Source organism: Artemia franciscana, chromosome 3 (assembly GCF_032884065.1).
Source record: "Artemia franciscana chromosome 3, ASM3288406v1, whole genome shotgun sequence".
NCBI lineage: Eukaryota > Metazoa > Arthropoda > Branchiopoda > Anostraca > Artemiidae > Artemia > Artemia franciscana.
Genome location: NC_088865.1, coordinates 43,935,645 through 43,953,043, shown reverse-complemented (window position 1 = coordinate 43,953,043; position 17,399 = coordinate 43,935,645). Strand labels below are relative to the sequence as shown.

Below are 17,399 nucleotides of genomic sequence, written 5' to 3'. Positions count from 1 at the left end.
AAAGGAAAAATTATTTTCGGAAGCTTTACAAGGCTTCACCATCTATAGCTCATCACAAACGATTCAAGGCCTATAGGAATATATTTAATTCTCTGTGTAGGAAGGCAAAGTCTCAGTATTATCATATGAAATTTTCTGAATGTGGGAAGGATGTAAGGAAGACACGGTATTTAATTAATTCAGTTCTTTGACCTACTCCCCCTCTGCCTTCAGTTCCATCAATGCTGAAAATCGATGGCCAAACCATTCAAGGAGATGTATATGTTCAGCTAGAGCTTACCTTTTATTTTGCTAATATAGGAAAGGTAACTGCTTCCTTTACAAGCTCTGCTTCCTTTACAAGCTCTGCAACTTCCCGTTGCGATTTCAGAGCCTTTCTTGGACCCTCATGTTTGAAGTTGATTGAATTCTGTTTCTGAATTTGAGGTAGCTCGTGTCGTGAATGCTCTTAAAGAATCATCCTCTTCAGGACCAGACAAAATTCTTACAAGGGTTATCCGTGCCATTCTGCCTGCTATTCTGTCACCACTAACTAAGCTCGTCAATCTGTCTTTCGAGAAAGGTATTTTTCCTGAATCTCTCGAGCGAGCTAAGGTTATAGTACTCTATAAAGGTGGTTCTTGGAGTGATCCTGCTAATTAAAGGCCAATTTCTCTCCTATCTGTTTTCAGCAAAATTTTTGAGAAGGCTATTCTATGCATGATTTCCAGTTTAAATTTCCGAAGAGATTTCCGAAGAAGGCATGATTTCCAGTTTAAATTTTCAGCGAGTCACTCTACGGAGCATGCTTGCGCAGCATTATCGAATTTCTTTCATTCGCCAATAGATTCTGGTCATATACCGGCAGCTTTATTTTTGGATGTTCGTAAAGCTCTTGATTCCTGGACTCATCGGATTCTTTTTTTGGAAACTATCACATATTGTGATAGTCAAACGCTTATTGGTATAAGATCAAACGCTTATTCTTGGTTTGATTCATATCTTTCTGGTAGGCTTATTTCAATTGATCCGCTTTTCCGAGGCCCTTCTGGAGTATATTATGGCGTCCCGCAGGGATCTGTTCCTGGTCCCATTTCATTTTTGATTTATTGACACCTTGAGGTGTCACAAGGCTCCTTGTGTAGACCAGAGAACCGGGTGGTCTGGTTTCTTGGTATCCTGCTTGATGAGAACCTTTCATTCAGAAACGATGTAGCCATGATTAAGGTCTCACGGAGTTTGGGTATCATTCGAAAACTTAGATACACATTTCCTGGATCTATTCTGAAACTTATTTTTTTCTGTCTTGTCCTGTCATATGTTTCTTATTGCCCCATTGTATGGATGTATACTTTTCCGCCTACGCTGTGGTCACTTTCTGTCATTTATAATAAAGTACAGCATCTGGCTATGGACTCCAACCGTTCTTCACCAACACAGCTCTTAAGTCTACTTTCTATTTACATTATTTCTTGTGCTTCTTTTGTCTTTGATCAACTTCACGGCAATCTTCCAAAATCTCTTCGGAAAACTCATATGTTTATTTCTGATTCAGCTCCATATAACCTTCGTTCTTCAAATAATATCTACATTCCGCCTACCCCCACTGTTTGATCAGATTTCAATCCCCACATTGCTTGTCAACAGGTCTGGAATTCACTGCCTTCTTCAGTACAGAAATGCCACTCGTTTGGGACTTTTAAAAGGATTCTTGAGGATCATTTAATAAAGAATCAAATAGATTAATTTTTTTCCTCTGAGGAGTTGATGGCCCCTGTGTTTTGTTAGAGGCGTGTGGTTTTCCTCTCTACACTTTGCTCCCAGGCCTCAGGTATATTCTCTATGTTTTTTCTCCTTCTAGTTGTTGCTTATATTGTATCCCCCATAAATATATTGCCTATAAACTACTATATGTGATTGCCTATATTGAATTTATTGCTTGTATCATATTTTTTTTTTTATCTCCCTTGTATCCCTGGCCATGGAGCCTTTCGGGGGGAATTATGTGTATTGTAATTCGATTTTGAATTATATTTTGTATTGTCTTCTATTCAATATTAATAAACTTCTCTCTCTCTCTAAAAAAAAAATGAACCGTCTTTGCAGTCGATGATTTATTATTAATAATGATAAAGTTATTGCTAACATCATGAATACCTTCAAGAAAATCTGAGGGTATGCAATAGGCTATGTATTTAGACATATACGAATCAAATTTTAATGCACTTATTGTTAATGTGTGTTCATGGTGCCAAATCTAATAGAACACGGTCATCGGGGTAATTTCTCAACAGGTTTTAAATTGATTTAATTAGATCTATACTCTCTGTCAATGCCTTGGCAAAGATAAATTCTAAGCTTACAGTACCCGTACGGACAATACTCATATATTGGGTACCAGACAAGTCCAATACAATGATACTGTGACTTTTCACAAACAGTTTATCGGTTATACCATTTGAAAAAAAGTTTTGAATCTCGATCTAGGGATTGCATTGTCAATTTATATAGAGTTCTTGTCCATGATCCTTTCGCAGTGGTACTTCTTACAAATTTCAAAGTGAGTTTTGAAGGAATTTCACCATTGATAAATGAAGAGTCGGTGTAGGTAAGCGAACCCATGGCAATATGACGTTACATCATAATGTGTGAGAACGAGGAGTTTGGTATTATTTCCACTGGCTATTAATTTTTCAATTGCCAAGGCAACAGAACTCGTAGCCTATTGTTTTCGTACATGAAGTATTTTCGGAGTGAGAGAGACTGTTGCATCAGGCGCATCGGCGGGTACCATTCGCAAAATAAAATTGGACGGGGTACATTGTAACTTTATATCAATCTTAACATTACGAGGTAACCATTGGGGCATATTAATTATTCATTATTTATTTTTCCTATTAAGTGTAAATAACTAGTTGTCGTCTCTCTAAGTATACTGGTAAGAAAAGACAAGATGTATCTTTTTAAACGTCAATTACAAGCCCCGAAGGACCGGATTTATATTTCGGAGTCATAAAATAAAAAAAATAAAAAATAAAATCATAAGGAAAGCACAATAACTAAGAAACTAGCTAAACAATGCCAAAAACGACAATATTAGAAAGGCAAAGCCATTCATTAGTTAAAAAAATAATTAAGTAGCAAAATCTAGAAAAGTTAAAAAGGTAAAAACTAAAGTAAAACTAAAAAAGAGTGAGACAAAATTAGCGTTAAAAAGTTTTAAAAGAGAAGATATAAACAAGGGAGAGGGAACAAAAGAATCAAACGAACATTACACTTGGGGATCACCATTACCCAATAAAAAGATTAAAAGGAAAACTAGCGGTTTATTTTATCAGTAATAAAGAGGATATAGGTTTTTTATACCTGAAGGCTAGGCAATGGATGGGGGACAAAATAGGAAGTTCAGAAACAGTACATGGCAAGCGGTGTCTGGACGGTTAGTGTATTTTGGGGAAAATGTTTTCAGTAAAAAGGTTTATTATTACATTTTTTGCCATGAAGTACAACGTTCATCTACTGTACTCAAGAGTTTCCGGCTTGGCCTTTTTGAGAAGGAGCGAGTTAGGTACCTTACCTTCTTTAGAAATTATTCTCAGGCCTCATTTTTGAATGGATTCATTTTTTTCTGATTCATCACTGGAGATGTCAGGATGCTAAACTCGACAAGCACATTCACGATGCGGGCGGACAAAGGAAGTATGGACCCGTAAAGAATGGTAAGGGGGATTTTAAATTTATTCAAGAGCTTAAGGAGAGACAGGTACAATTTGTGCTATGAACAGTATCTTTGACGGGGATATCCCTCTTTAAATTAGAAGATATTGTAACCTCAAGTAATTTAAAGGAAGGCACAGATGTATCTGGGGGGATAGGATTGAGGAAAAGGGGTGAGGTTTTAAGGAGACATATTGACATTATCGTAGATTTAGAGGGGGGTTTACTCTCATATCTGAGTCCGTGGCGTCATCTGCAATATCATTGAGGCTACTCATAGGGTTCCTTACTAAGTTTTGGTAGCAGGTTTCAACAAGCATTAGGTCATCCACAAATTTCCATCTGTCGATAAATTCCTCCAAGAGGCTATTTATCATAACAGGAAAAAGGAGGGCACCTAGCAGAGTACCTTGGGATACTCTATTGTGTACAGGTAGGGGACTGGAATAATGATTCTGATATTTGACTACCTGTGGTCTATTTTCAAACAGTTCGAACAGTAACGAACTGTAGTAAGGAGTGACCCGGCTCAATAGTAACCTCAACTCTAAAAAATTAAATTTTGATACCAATAGTTACATCGAAAGAATCGCATTTTAATGCCAATTTTAAATATATAAGTTTCATCAAGATTATTTTTACCGACCAAAAGTTACGAGCCTGAGAAAATTTACCTCATTTTAGAAAATATGGGGAACCACCCTCTAAAAGTCATACAATCTTAACGAAAACCACACCATCAGATTCAGCATATCAGAGAACCCTGCTGTAGTAGTTTCAAGCTCGTATCTACAAAAATGTGCAATTTCGCTTTTTTTTTTGCCAGAAGACAAATCACGGATGGGTGTTTATTGTTTTTTTGTTTTTTTTTCAGGGGTGATCGCATCGACTCAGAGGAACTAAAATGTCATGAGAGGGTTCATTCTAACAGAAATTAAAAGTACTAGTGCCCTTTTTAAGTGATCAAGAAATTAGAGGGCACCTAGGCCCCCTCCTACGCTAATTTTCCCCCAAAGTCGCCGGATCAAAATTATGAGATAGCTATTTTGTTCACTATAGTCTTTGGGTCTTAGAAAAACCTAATAAACATGTCTTTGGGGACGACTTACTCCCCCATGGTCCCCGTGGGAGGGACTGCAAGCTACAAACTTTGACCTGTGTTTACATATAGTAATGGTTATTAGGAAGTGTACAGACGATTTCAGGGGATTTTTGGGTTGGGGGGGGGGGGCTACATTGCAGGATTTTTCCATGGAGAAATTTGTCATGGGGGAAGACAATTTCAATAAAGCGGGTGCAGGATTTTCTAGTATCATTTTAAAAAACAATGAAAAAATAAATTTGACAAGTTTTTTCACCTGAAAGTAAGGAGCAGCATTAAAACTTAAAACTAACAGAAATTATCACACATATGAGGGGTTAACCTCCTCATAATATCTTGCGCTTTAAGCTAAGGTATTTTTAGTAATTCCAACTATTTATTCTACGCCCTTTGTGATTCAGGGGATCATTTTTAAGGAGTTGGGACAAAATTTAAGCTTTAGTGTAAAGAGCGAGGTATTGACGAGGGGGTTAACCCCCTCATATCTATATATTACGCAATAAAATATACGAACATAGAAGTTCGTTACGTAAGTTAATTCGTAAGCTACGTATATTTTTTTACTAATGAAAACGTTCTTAAAAAATTAGAAGTTATAGCTGCCTTTTAAGTGATCAAAAATTGGAGGGCAACTAGGCCTCCTCCTTCGCTCTTTTTTCTTAAAATCTTCCGATTAAAACTATGAGAGAGCCATTTAGCCAAAAAAAAAAATAATATGCAAATTTCGTTTTAATTAGTTATGTGCGGAGAGCCAAGATCAAAACATGCATTAGTTCAAAAACGTCCAGAAATTAAATTTAAAAAAAACAAGTTTTTTTAACTGAAAGTAAGGAATGGCATTAAAACTTAAAACGAAGAGAAATTACTTCGTATATGAAAGGGGCTTTTCTTCCTCAACGCCCCGCTCTTTACACTAAAGTTTTTTACTGTTTTAAAAAGTAGAGTTAAGAGAAAGATTCAAAAAGGGAAAGGGTTTTTGGTATTCTAAGTATTTGCTTAACTTTTAGAAACGCACAAATTTAATTTATTTTAAGTTCATTGGCATCACCTACCAAAAAAATTCCGGCATTTGGGTACATTGAGAAGAGATAACAAAATCGACGCTGGTCTGCAACTGCTGGAGAAATTTGCGTTTCGCATCAATATTTGGTTTGGCGAGTAATAAGGCAGCTATTGCAATGGTATTATAGGGACGGGGTGGGTACTACGGATCTAATGCTTAGGCAATGGATTTCATTGTGCTCAGATAAATTAAAAGCAGGAAGGATTTTATGGAAAAGACTGCATTTAGTAAAAAACATGACACCATCTCCTTTTTTCCAAGTGGGTGATCCAAAGGGCGGAGCTTACAAAATTCTGAATAATTTGACAAACGAAAAGGCCTTTTACTTTTTACTTCTGTAAAAGCTATAAGGAAAATTGGATTTAATTCTGACAGCACCTTGAGTTTAATAGGTTTTCAAAATTAAGGCTTTTGGCTTTAGTTATCACAGATTTTGGAATTTTAAAGTGACTGGGGAAACGCCACTGTCATTGAGTTTCAGCAATTCTTGGGGGAGTTTAAACTTAGGCTGTAGGATGGTGCGGATAATTTTTGGGGCGGACTATTTATTATAGGATGATTTTCCCATGTAGGAACTCAAACCAGATTCACGTTGGTAGGGTACCCACGGGGAATAAAGTGCAGGGGTTGGGGGAAAGGTTTTCTGGTGATACGAGAAAAAGTTAAATTGGGAGTTATCCATATGGGGAGGGATAGCAAGAGAAGATGATGAAGGGAAAGGAAAGTAGAGCGGAAGGTGTCTGAGAGGGGAAGTCGACTGAAAACACAACCTAGGGGGGAAGGGGTCGTGAATGATTTCGGCGTCGGCATAAAAAGGTTGGCTTTTAAACCTTCCCTCTGCCACTGGTGATACATTAGCAAAAAACACGATTTGTCAATACAAGCTAAGGCAGGACAAAGGTCAACACGATCAAAACTGCACTTATTGCTTATACAAATACCTAAAATAAAATTACGACAAATATGTAAAAACTTGCACTGCTTACGAAACTTACAGAGACCATGAATAAAATCATCGTATATAACATTGTTTTTCTGCCTATTCTTGCGTTATCTTTCATTTTATTTTTCACAAGTTTCTCAAAAACAATTTCTAAATCATCATCTGCATACGCATTAACTTTAACCTTGTCAGTCCTCAAAATAATAGTGTTGTTTTCACCTTTTAATTTCGGCATACAACCCGAAGCCAGTAAGCTACTAGTGTATTCAGGAACTTGTTCCGTCATAGTAATAGAAGATATGTCTGTGGGATTATTTCGTTCATAAATAATTGATTCAGCTTCAAAAAGTCAAAAAGTGTTTCTTCGCGGTTCCGGTCAGTGGCATCCCTAATAACCTGGTTGACACTAATTCGATTGCACTTGACCTCTCGAATGAATTTGAAAAGCCCAGATTAGCATTGTCTAATTTTTTTTTACGTTCACTTGACTTACTTCGTTATTTTCTGGATTTGTCTTGCTTGGTTGAAAGAAAGAGGAAATATCGGAAAAATTGAAGATATCCAGTTGGGGAGGAATATGATCGTTTTACATCGCAAATAGGGTTTCCTTGTCCACGAGCCAGAACCTATGGTGGGCAAAGTGAAGTGGAGTTATGTAGCCTATGTCAAAGAAGAGTATCTGAAGTTGTTCAACCAAGCTTGCGTTTCATCAAACCATATTTCTGCTTTCGAGCGGAAAGCTCCGTTCTAGCAGGCAGGCACCAATTTCAAATTGAAGATGGATTAAAATCTATAAATATAAGCGGCAGCTACCCGGCCCCACAGTCAATATATCTTCTTTGAGTGATAAATAGAAAAATTTACAGAAGAAAAAAGCGGCATTTACCCACGGGTCCGAAAGTGCTGCCGTGATTTTCGCTGGGTTTATCATTTGTTTTTTTCGGACTTGGGATTGAGGTAGAGAAATGTTGTCAGATGTACCTCTTAAACTTTAAAAGTTCTGTCATTGCTAAAGAAAGTGGAGCTTATCCTTTGCTCTTTTCTAAGTGGTGACGTTAATAAGTTGGCCTACGGCAAAAAATCAACTTTTGAACTAAGGCAGATAGAACTCTTTTTCGACGGCAATCGATAGCTCTTGATGAGGTGATCAAAGTATATGTCATCCATTTTTTCATACAAAATTCCTTCATGAGAAATACCAGTTTGAAAGTTTCTAGGGGTTGACAACTTCAGTAGTAAGGTACACACTGAAACGAAATCTAGGCCAATACAAATTGTGAGACATATAGAGGACTTGTAAGCAACAGTCGGCTGTTAGGTAATAATCACCTTTGGCAATGAGTGATTAGCAACTTTTGCTAGTTGGTGTATCAATTATTTGTTTGAAAGTTTCAAGGGGTTGACAACTTCAGTAGTAGGGTACACACTGAAACCAAAAATAAGCCGATACCAATTGTGAGACATGTACGGGACTTGTAAGGAAAGGTCAGCTGTTAGCTCATAATCATCTTCGGCACTGAGGGGTTTGCAAATTTTGCTATTTGGTGTAGCTATTATTTGCTTCCAGTGTATTTGATGATAAGAACGAGTTGGTTCCAGTGGTAAGACATAGGGGACTGTCTGTTAGGCTACAATCATCTTTAGTGAGGAGGGGTTTCTAACATTTTCTAGTTGATATAGCCTACCCATACTCACCGTAACCTAGAATTAAGTGTTTACGCAACGGGTACAAACGATAACGTAAAACAACGAGGCAGTTTCGTAATAATTAATTGAGTCTCATCTATGGTATTTTGATCCTGAAAAGTTACGGATAGCTTTATAATGCCAACTAGATTATATAAGATATTGTTTCAAGTCTTGATCCGTCACGATGTCTACGATTGAAAAGGATAAAGTTCAACTGGCTGCAAAGTCAATTTAGTCCCTTCTTTGGATATTCTTTTGTTATTGCTGTTTTTTCAACGCTGAGGAATAGCCTTTGATCATGTGATTACTGATTGCGTTCTTCTCTGAGCATAAAGTTTTAAAAGCTTCGATAGGCTGACAACTTCAGCGTTTAACTGATAGCAAACAAACAAAACCAAAGTGTTGCTCTTGCAACACTTTATTTGGTGAAGCCGGACAAAGGTTGCCGTAACACTTCACGTTGCTCAGGCAACGTAGGTCTAGTTCTGTCGGGCGAGCGAAATCTTTAACACAGGATTTTGGATGCGCCATATTATCACTAGAAGAACCTGAGTAGGGCTCGGTCTGAACAGATACCTCGTATAAGCAGGTTTTTAGGTTTCCATTGGTGGTACCAAGAGTAGAGGATGAGTCGATGGTAAAGATGGCAGTGCCCTCAGTCTGACAAGCAACTTCAAGACGTGTGACATCATTTCATGCTGGTATTACCGAAAAGAACGTGGATGGACAGTTTGATATATAAAGATCTTCATTTCTGGAAGTGTCAGAAATATTGGATTTAAGAAAGTTATAAATGAGAAAACATTTAGAATATATTTTGCTTTCGGAAAAAGTGCAAATGACGCTCTGGTTTTTCATAGTGTTTGGGTGCTTCAGCCCTTTTCTTGTTTATTGTAATTTCTGTTCCTTTTGGGTTTCATTAATTTATTGATAGTAATTTTTGTTCTCTCTAGAGGTTGAATTATTATTTGGCTTTGTTTCTACTCCTCTTTGATTAAAAGTACCCCTTAAATTTTCCTTGTAAAACGTGTTTTATGAAAAGTGTTTTTTAAATTAATTTCTGTTCGTTTTAATTGAGTTTTTTTCTTGTTAATAAAAGGAATGTTTGTAAGAATTTTTTCGGTTTTATTCCTTAGAAATAAGGATTTCAGCTTACTTTTTATATTTTGGATGCATGGGTACGAGAAATTTTATTCAAATAAATGAACGTTAGTGGATCTTTCCGCAGATAGAGGAGGAGGTGCCTTATGTCTCAAAAAGTGCATTTTTGGACCATTTTTCAGACTTTCAGTCAATCTTTAGATAATGCCAGAAGAAAGTAGTTGCTGGGATTCTGTTCATTCTAAGGAATGTTCTTTAATATACCTTCAAGCATCCTGTATTATTACAGAAATACCTTAAGTGTAATGTAAAAGATTACACTCATATTTTTACCTTTGTAGAAGAAGGGGTAGGGCCTTCCTGTTTAAAAAAAAGAATAACAGTAAATGTAGAAGTCTCCGTGACAACCATGAAAAAATAATACTGTAGTCCAACTTTCAATTTTTATATCCCTCCCTTCTCGTCAACCCTTAAGACATTTTAAGGGTACGCTTTTTCAGGAATGACTATCATTTTTGAAACATTGTTGTACGAATATTAAGTTTTAACTTAAAAACCAGGATTGATGAGTGGTAGTGGCAAACTTCCTCGCATCTAAAAGAGCCCTGAACCAAAAAGTTCGTTTCAATAGATTGAAAATAACAAGGTAACCTTGTATTAAATTAAAAAAAAACAACTTTTTTCAACTGAAAGTAAGGAGCGACATTAAAACTTAAACCGAACAGAAATTACTTCGTATATGAAAGGGGCTGCTTCCTCATCAACGCCCCGCTCTTTACGCTAAAGTTTGACTCTGTCTCTCAACTCTTCTTTTTAAAACAGTAAAAAACTTTAGCGTAAAGAGCGGGGCGTTGATGGAAAAATTTACAAATCTACAAACTGGACTTTCATGTTAAACTAGCCCCTTTTTTCTAAAATAACAAATTTACTCAGGCTCGTAACTTTTGGAGCGTAAGACTAAACTTGATGAAACTTATATATTTAAAATCAGCATTAAAATGCAATTCTTTTGATGTAGCTATTGTTCTCAAAATTCCATTTTTTAGATTTTTGGTTTCTATTGAGCTGGGTCGCTCCTTACTACAGTTCGTTACCACGAACTGTTTGATATAAGGACCACCACTATAAGAAAGTTTGTATTTATTTCAATGCATGCGTCAACTAAATCCAGTGTTTACGCCAATTCAAATAAAGGAAAAACATAAAGATATATAATATCATAGAAAAAGGCTTTTCTATAATAATATAACTCATTCATGTTTGCATTTTTCCTTCTTCTTCTAGGTCTGACATGTTGTGCGACCTCTACATTGGTGATATACAAAATAAGTTTCGCCATGTACCAAGGGCTGTGAAAGATTTTGGCGAAGTACAACGTCTATTTATGATCTAAATAATTACTTGAAGGCAAATGGCTTTTGCTATTTACTGCTCCTGTGAACTAATTGTTACAAATTGACATATACAAGAGTTTTTGAGGTCTTCAATTTGAGAGACGGCTCATTCTTGAAGCCGTGAAACTACCTCATGTCTGAAACCTAACAATGACAGGTCTCTTAGTGAATAAATTTTCAGATGAAAGTAAAGAGCGACTGATCATGAAATATTAAACTAACAAAACTATTGCTTCACTGTTTATACAACATGTATCTGAATATTGGTACAAACAAACTGACTCCTAATATTTCCCTAAATTTTTTGAATTCTGAAAAACTAGTATATTCCTGAAACTAACCTTACTTGAAATTTTGAGAGAACTGAAATTGTATGCTAAAATTTACCGATTTTGTGGCTGGTGAAAGACTATTGAAGCCTATTAGAGTAGTCTTTTATTTTTTACATAGTAATTTTTCCTTCTCCTACTCGTGTTTAGCTGCGTTGATTCGGTGTTTTCAGTGAAGTGCTAGTAATTCAAAATTCTATTATTTAGGGGGATATTTTTAGGAGACATTAAAATTAAGGGAGATAAAATTAAGGGGATTCTAAAATCTAAAAATTCTAAAATCTAGGAAGATATTACGAGTCAATTCCTTGTACCAATAATACCGATATATGTTGCCTAAACTGTGAACAAAGACTTTGTTTGTTTCAAGTTTCATCTTCGCTTTTTACTTTCATCCAAAAAATTTTGCTCTTTATCAATTGTTTGTTCATTTTTTGGTTTTAAAATGTATACGTGATAAGCCCCTCTACAGAGACTTTTGTTTTGAAGCGATGAAACTATAGAAATCACATCTTTTTTCTATTAGGGCAGCATGAAAATATGGGTTTTGCTTCACATCTCTCTTAAGCTTTGCCTACGAAAATCTGGAATTTCGTCAAACAAAAAGTCCAGGGTGTATATTATCCCTGGTATATTTGAGAATTGGGAGAAAAAATGCTATTGCTTATGAACTACTGTCGCATATGAAGTATATAGAGATACTACAAAACTAAAGGACATTTATATACTATCGTATAAAAAGTAAATAGAAAATACGGTGAGCCCCGGCACTCGACACGCAGCAGGCTTCTATATATGGATTCTCACTGTCGCTTGTCTACTAACTACAGACAATAGACGTTGTACTTCGCCAAAATCTTTCACAGCCCTTGGTACATGGCGAAACTTATTTTCTATAAGACATCATTTCATGCTGGTATTACCGAAAAGAACGTGGATGGACAGTTTGATATATAAAGATCTTCATTTCTGGAAGTGTCAGAAATATTGGATTTAAGAAAGTTATAAATGAGAAAACATTTAGAATATATTTTGCTTTCGGAAAAAGTGCAAATGACGCTCTGGTTTTTCATAGTGTTTGGGTGCTTCAGCCCTTTTCTTGTTTATTGTAATTTCTGTTCCTTTTGGGTTTCATTAATTTATTGATAGTAATTTTTGTTCTCTCTAGAGGTTGAATTATTATTTGGCTTTGTTTCTACTCCTCTTTGATTAAAAGTACCCCTTAAATTTTCCTTGTAAAACGTGTTTTATGAAAAGTGTTTTTTAAATTAATTTCTGTTCGTTTTAATTGAGTTTTTTTCTTGTTAATAAAAGGAATGTTTGTAAGAATTTTTTCGGTTTTATTCCTTAGAAATAAGGATTTCAGCTTACTATTTATATTTTGGATGCATGGGTACGAGAAATTTTATTCAAATAAATGAACGTTAGTGGATCTTTCCGCAGATAGAGGAGGAGGTGCCTTATGTCTCAAAAAGTGCATTTTTGGACCATTTTTCAGACTTTCAGTCAATCTTTAGATAATGCCAGAAGAAAGTAGTTGCTGGGATTCTGTTCATTCTAAGGAATGTTCTTTAATATACCTTCAAGCATCCTGTATTATTACAGAAATACCTTAAGTGTAATGTAAAAGATTACACTCATATTTTTACCTTTGTAGAAGAAGGGGTAGGGCCTTCCTGTTTAAAAAAAAGAATAACAGTAAATGTAGAAGTCTCCGTGACAACCATGAAAAAATAATACTGTAGTCCAACTTTCAATTTTTATATCCCTCCCTTCTCGTCAACCCTTAAGACATTTTAAGGGTACGCTTTTTCAGGAATGACTATCATTTTTGAAACATTGTTGTACGAATATTAAGTTTTAACTTAAAAACCAGGATTGATGAGTGGTAGTGGCAAACTTCCTCGCATCTAAAAGAGCCCTAACCAAAAAGTTCGTTTCAATAGATTGAAAATAACAAGGTAACCTTGTATTAAATTAAAAAAAAAAACAAGTTTTTTCAACTGAAAGTAAGGAGCGACATTAAAACTTAAACCGAACAGAAATTACTTCGTATATGAAAGGGGCTGCTTCCTCATCAACGCCCCGCTTTTACGCTAAAGTTTGACTCTGTCTCTCAACTCTTCTTTTTAAAACAGTAAAAAAAACTTTAGCGTAAAGAGCGGGGCGTTGATGGAAAAATTTACAAATCTACAAACTGGACTTTCATGTTAAACTAGCCCCTTTTTTCTAAAATAACAAATTTACTCAGGCTCGTAACTTTTGGAGCGTAAGACTAAACTTGATGAAACTTATATATTTAAAATCAGCATTAAAATGCAATTCTTTTGATGTAGCTATTGTTCTCAAAATTCCATTTTTTAGATTTTTGGTTTCTATTGAGCCGGGTCGCTCCTTACTACAGTTCGTTACCACGAACTGTTTGATATAAGGACCACCACTATAAGAAAGTTTGTATTTATTTCAATTCATGCGTCAACTAAATCCAGTGTTTACGCCAATTCAAATAAAGGAAAAACATAAAGATATATAATATCATAGAAAAAGGCTTTTCTATAATAATATAACTCATTCATGTTTGCATTTTTCCTTCTTCTTCTAGGTCTAACATGTTGTGCGACCTCTACATTGGTGATATACAAGATAAGTTTCGCCATGTACCAAGGGCTGTGAAAGATTTTGGCGAAGTACAACGTCTATTTATGATCTAAATAATTACTTGAAGGCAAATGGCTTTTGCTATTTACTGCTCCTGTGAACTAATTGTTACAAATTGACATATACAAGAGTTTTTGAGGTCTTCAATTTGAGAGACGGCTCATTCTTGAAGCCGTGAAACTACCTCATGTCTGAAACCTAACAATGACAGGTCTCTTAGTGAATAAATTTTCAGATGAAAGTAAAGAGCGACTGATCATGAAATATTAAACTAACAAAACTATTGCTTCACTGTTTATACAACATGTATCTGAATATTGGTACAAACAAACTGACTCCTAATATTTCCCTAAATTTTTTGAATTCTGAAAAACTAGTATATTCCTGAAACTAACCTTACTTAAAATTTTGAGAGAACTGAAATTGTATGCTAAAATTTACCGATTGTGTGGCTGGTGAAAGACTATTGAAGCCTATTAAAGTAGTCTTTTATTTTGTACATAGTAATTTTTCCTTCTCCTACTCGTGTTTAGCTGCGTTGATTCGGTGTTTTCAGTGAAGTGCTAGTAATTCAAAATTCTATTATTTAGGGGGATATTTTTAGGAGACATTAAAATTAAGGGAGATAAAATTAAGGGGATTCTAAAATCTAAAAATTCTAAAATCTAGGAAGATATTACGAGTCAATTCCTTGTACCAATAATACCGATATATGTTGCCTAAACTGTGAACAAAGACTTTGTTTGTTTCAAGTTTCATCTTCGCTTTTTACTTTCATCCAAAAAATTTTGCTCTTTATCAATTGTTTGTTCATTTTTTGGTTTTAAAATGTATACGTGATAAGCCCCTCTACAGAGACTTTTGTTTTGAAGCGATGAAACTAAAGAAATCACATCTTTTTTCTATTAGGGCAGCATGAAAATATGGGTTTTGCTTCACATCTCTCTTAAGCTTTGCCTACGAAAATCTGGAATTTCGTCAAACAAAAAGTCCAGGGTGTATATTATCCCTGGTATATTTGAGAATTGGGAAAAAAAATGCTATTGCTTATGAACTACTGTCGCATATGAAGTATATAGAGATACTACAAAACTAAAGGACATTTATATACTATCGTATAAAAAGTAAATAGAAAATACGGTGAGCCCCGGCACTCGACACGCAGCAGGCTTCTATATATGGATTCTCACTGTGGCTTGTCTTCTAACTACAGACAATTTGAACCTTTTCTTAAACGTCATAGCGTCACCAGAGGTTCGATACAGCTATTCTGTGAAAAATGCGAATTCTTTCTGAAATTCCTGACCTATTTAGATCGTTTTACTGGCCAGTCATCGCTGTTCCTTGTTTTCCAACCTTAGATTTCATTGTCTATTTTTGTTCTTCTTTACCTCAGAAAGTTTTTCCACGCCTTTTACTTTAGCACTTTAGATTCATACATTGTCTCATTTAATTTCTTAGTGCGTTATAGATAACAATTAAATCTTTTCCAGTTTCAAACCACAGATCACTGTTCAAAATATCATTTACAATTCAATGTGATTCTCACTGTCGTTTGTTCCATGCTTTTCTCTTTAGCTGTTGCGATTCTCACTTTCAATAGTTTTCTAACCACATTTATCTGTGTTTCATTTTCATCAATAAAACACTTAAGAATTTCAAATGACCTTAAATCAGAATTGGCGCCTTTGTAAAATTACGTTTTTTTTGCTATTGAACCTTTAACTTTTGCATTTGGCTTGTCTTTTGCCATTAATAAAAACATAAAGTCGAACCTTTGATTTTTAACAGAGGCTGATGCAGTATCAGGTTCTTGGATATCATCTTTATAAATTCTAACGTCGTTATTTATAGCTATTTCAGTGCTTGGAGCCTTAATAGAATGTTGAACGTCAACTTTTGTCCTGACCTGTTTTTGTCATTATGAAATAAATATCGCAGAAACTTAATTTTTTTTTAACAAAGGTATGGTAAGCATTGATTACCTTATCCATGTCAAAATCCCAAACCCAATTATCATAACTATCATTTCCAGTTTTGGCACGTATTGAATTTGCTGTCACTTATTTTCTAACCCCATTTTTCTTTAGCTATTTTATTGCTTGGAGCTTTCATAAAGTGTTGAACACCAACTTTTGCCCCGGCTTGTCTTTTGTCATTATGAAATACATATCCCAGAGACCTAATTTTGTTTTAACAAAGGTATGGTAAGCATTGATGACCTTATCCATGTCAAAATCCCAAACCCAGTTATCATAACTATCATTTTCAATTTTGGCACGTCTTGACTTAGCTGTCGCTTATCTTCTAACCCCATTTTTCTTTCTTCTTCATTTTGGATTTTCATTATTTACGACAATTTACCAATGCCCTTTACTTTAGCTGCCCTTATAGGAGTAGTTTAACCTGAAGGTCCAGTTTGTAGATTTGTAAATTTTTCAAGCGGAGGGACAACACCTTCTTTTTCTTTAACGAATTATCATTTATAACACTAGTAATTTTTCGTTTTTGGGTCTTGTCTAATTTGATAGTCCAAGTTGCTGATTTTCTCTCGTTGTGAATTTAATTTTTTCGGGGTGTTTTCTTGGTCTTATCACATTTGATAGTTCAGGTGGTTCCAAAGAATCGTCATTTTGATTCTCAAAGATATTGAAATAACAACGATTTCTACTAAGATTCAAACCTTTGGTTTTCCTTTTTAAGGTTTTAGAATTGTTGTAATCCCTTGTCAAAATATATACAAACATTTTTTGTAATTACCAGTTTTTTGGCAATTTAATGTAATTTTAATGCAATTTAATGTATCAATTTAATGTAATTTTAATGCAATTTAATGTATTTTTTCAGCAATTTAATGTAAGCTTTTCCGTGCATGAAAGTGTTCAATTTTTCCAAATAATTATGACAACGTCATTGTAATACTGCAATGATGTACACACAAATGACATCACTGACATGAATGTTTTTTTTTTCAAAAATAAGGCTCTTAACGAATTTTCTCAAACTTTCGACCTGCCTGGATTGTTTGTTTTTTTTATGCGAGAATATTCCAGGTTACAAATTTTCCCAAAAAAAACATGGAGCGGTTGACGAGACAAAATAAATAAATAAATAAACATAGAATTACAGCTCTTTTGTAAAGATAGTATAATAGAAGACTAAAGGACATTATTGAATTTTAAATTCCTGGTTAATATAATTTACAGAGGTTTTAGTAAGTAGCCTAATATCGCAATTTTTCGGCAGCATTGATGCGAAAAATTTGCATGATTTTCAGAGGAGTATTTTCATTATTATTGCTTCTTGGGCTTCAATATTTTAGGAAACCTAAAATCACTTCACAAAAAGTATAAAAAACCAAAAACGGAAGTTACCAAAAAGGTAAAGATTTAATAATTGGAAGCTACGGCTCGAGGCCTTGAGT

At 35.0% G+C, this 17,399-nt stretch overlaps 1 protein-coding gene across 1 annotated transcript in view; it reads left to right on the top strand.

The window, feature by feature from the left end:
- Nucleotides 1–11,786, top strand: part of LOC136025302 (galactose-3-O-sulfotransferase 2-like) — a 33,965-nt gene extending 22,179 nt beyond the window's left edge. The window contains exon 4 of the mRNA XM_065701201.1: nt 10,879–11,786. Within this exon, the coding sequence (XP_065557273.1) occupies nt 10,879–10,987 (109 nt within the window). The 3' untranslated portion in view covers nt 10,988–11,786. The remainder of the gene's footprint in view (nt 1–10,878) is intronic.
- The last annotated feature ends 5,613 nt before the right edge of the window (nt 11,787–17,399 follow it).